Source organism: Notothenia coriiceps, unplaced genomic scaffold, assembly GCF_000735185.1.
Source record: "Notothenia coriiceps isolate Sejong01 unplaced genomic scaffold, NC01 NC01_scaffold00037250, whole genome shotgun sequence".
In the NCBI taxonomy this organism is placed as follows: domain Eukaryota; kingdom Metazoa; phylum Chordata; class Actinopteri; order Perciformes; family Nototheniidae; genus Notothenia; species Notothenia coriiceps.
Window position 1 is genome coordinate 13273418 of NW_011369951.1, and position 2238 is coordinate 13275655.

The following is a 2238-nucleotide window of genomic DNA, read 5'->3' on the forward strand; positions in this document are numbered from 1 at the left end:
GGGGGCCTGGTTGTTGAGGGCTTTGTGAGTAATGAGGAGTAATAGGGCTGGGCCACTTAATGGAGGAGAGGTATATTGCCTCATAAGTTCAGTTATAAGTTAGCAAAATCAATGAAATGTAGGCAAATTATGCTTTATACTTGAATATGCTTTAAAGGCCACATGACATGGCCATTTCTACTGATCAGAATTCCATTGTTGAGGTCTACTAGAATAGATTTGCATTGTTCAATGTTCCAAAATCACATTGGTTTCTCATCCAGCATCTCTGTATAGTATGTGTATTCACTCTCTGTCCTAAACGGCTTGTTGGAGCTCCTGCCCCCCCCCTCCCTGAGAGCCCACTGTGCTCTGATTGGTCAGCTCGCCCACTCTGTTCTGATGAGTCCACCACCGTTACAGCGGAACATCAGTGATTATGTGTTACAATGGTGTTAGCAACCAGAAAATGACACCAGTAATGATAAACAGATGAGAATGCTGCGTGGGGTCTGGCGGGACGTTGCGGGGCTCGCTGCTCCGCCCTTTGAGGCACGAGGAGCGGACAGTGTGAGCTGGAAGCTGGTGTTGTTTCCTGGTTGCTGCGTGGGGTCGAGTCCGCGGATCCGCGGCTGAGAAAAGATAAGGCTGACTGAGTGTGTGTGTGTGTGTGTGTGTGTGTGTGTGTGTGTGTGTGTGTGTGTGTGTGTGTGTGTGTGTGTGTGTGTGTGTGTGTGTGTGTGTGTGTGTGAGGAGCCGTTACGTCACTATGACCAGGAAGAAAAAAATGGAAAAAGAAATCTCCAACGAGGCGTTCTGGGGCAGCATAGACAGGTATTTTCTGTGTTAGAGTTTTACTCGCTATAGGGTGTACTTTGAGGGTTTGTGAATCTGCAGACCGTTTACTGTATATGCATAGAAAGCTACATAACACACAAGGGGACGGGTAATAACCAGAAAAGCATGTCATGGGACCTTTAAGAAAAAACCGCCAACATCACAGCTCTCCAGAGGGTTTCGTTTGCAGCTCATTCTTAAAACAGAAGCCTCAGATTGCTCATAAGAGGAAATATAAAGGGTATATTTCGAGCTGGTTATAGAAATAAGTTATTGGGCTTTTTTTATCAACTCAGATTTGTTAGAAAATGTTTTCAACTTTAATTGATGGAATTCCTTTGAAAGTGGGCTTATTAACACATGAATACTGTGTAATATATGTTTACATATATCTTTAAGAAGTACAAGACAAGCAAAAGTTTCATTTGTGGGCCATATTTCATTATACTTCTTGAATTAGCTGAGGGCCAATTCAAAATGGCTTGCGGGCCGCATTTGGCCCCCGGACCGTAGTTTGGACACCCCTGTGCTAAAATCAGTTTATGAATAATTGAGTTTGAGGTCACATTAACTTACTGACCTTCCACATAAAAATGTTCAACATTTAACACACGAGACAGGGATTAAAATCCCACCACACACATACTGTACGACCACCTGTTGTCATGTGAGTGAAGTTGTATACATACGTCACATCTCACATGATAACGATGAACCCATCTCAATGAAAGCATATAGAGTTTGTGTTGAATCTCAAAACAACCTTTAGAGATTGTATTACCACTGAATAGCTATTAAAGAACCCAGATGTGTATTGGTGAAAGAGATTCTTAAGATTGATTCTCGGAAAACATATTGAACTTTGTATGTCATTGCTTCTATTCATTAGAAACTTGATGAATACGCCTACACAATTTTCTAACTAAACTAAAGTTCAAGTTCAATGTTTATAGAAAGCTAGAAAGACTTCATGACACAGCTCTGTGTTGCTTAAGATTGAATTTCGCCAAACCTGAAGCATAGTCACAAAACAGTCTGCCTGGAGTACTGACAAAAAGGTTTCCCCCTGGTTCTGAGTCATTGAAGGAATCTGAGGCAGTCAATAATTAATAACTTGTGGCTTTTGAGTCACAGTAACGGTTAGAAACAGGACTACTAATTTCAGCCATTAGAGCCTCCTTCGGGGTCAGTACAAAATGGAAGCATTTGGGTTGTTTTCAAGCTGTTTCTATTCCCTCTTTTCTTTTAGATGAGTCTCTCCGCGTGTGTGTCCACCCGGGGCCCAGCTGCTGCACCAGTAAGATGGAGGACAGCTACATGGCGGCTGTTCGCAGCGAGTCGCAGCAGAAGATGAGATCGTACAGCTTCGAGCTGAAGTACCTGATCGCTGGACACACCAAGGCCTACCAAGGTGAGGCCGGC

General features: G+C 43.2%; 1 protein-coding gene across 1 annotated transcript in view; it reads left to right on the forward strand.

The window, feature by feature from the left end:
• The window catches only part of LOC104967337 (glypican-5-like), a 29912-nt gene that overhangs the window by 3326 nt on the left and 24348 nt on the right, over positions 1-2238 (forward strand). Inside the window, exon 3 of the mRNA XM_010796746.1 lies at positions 2066-2227. Within this exon, the coding sequence (XP_010795048.1) occupies positions 2066-2227 (162 nt within the window). The remainder of the gene's footprint in view (positions 1-2065; positions 2228-2238) is intronic.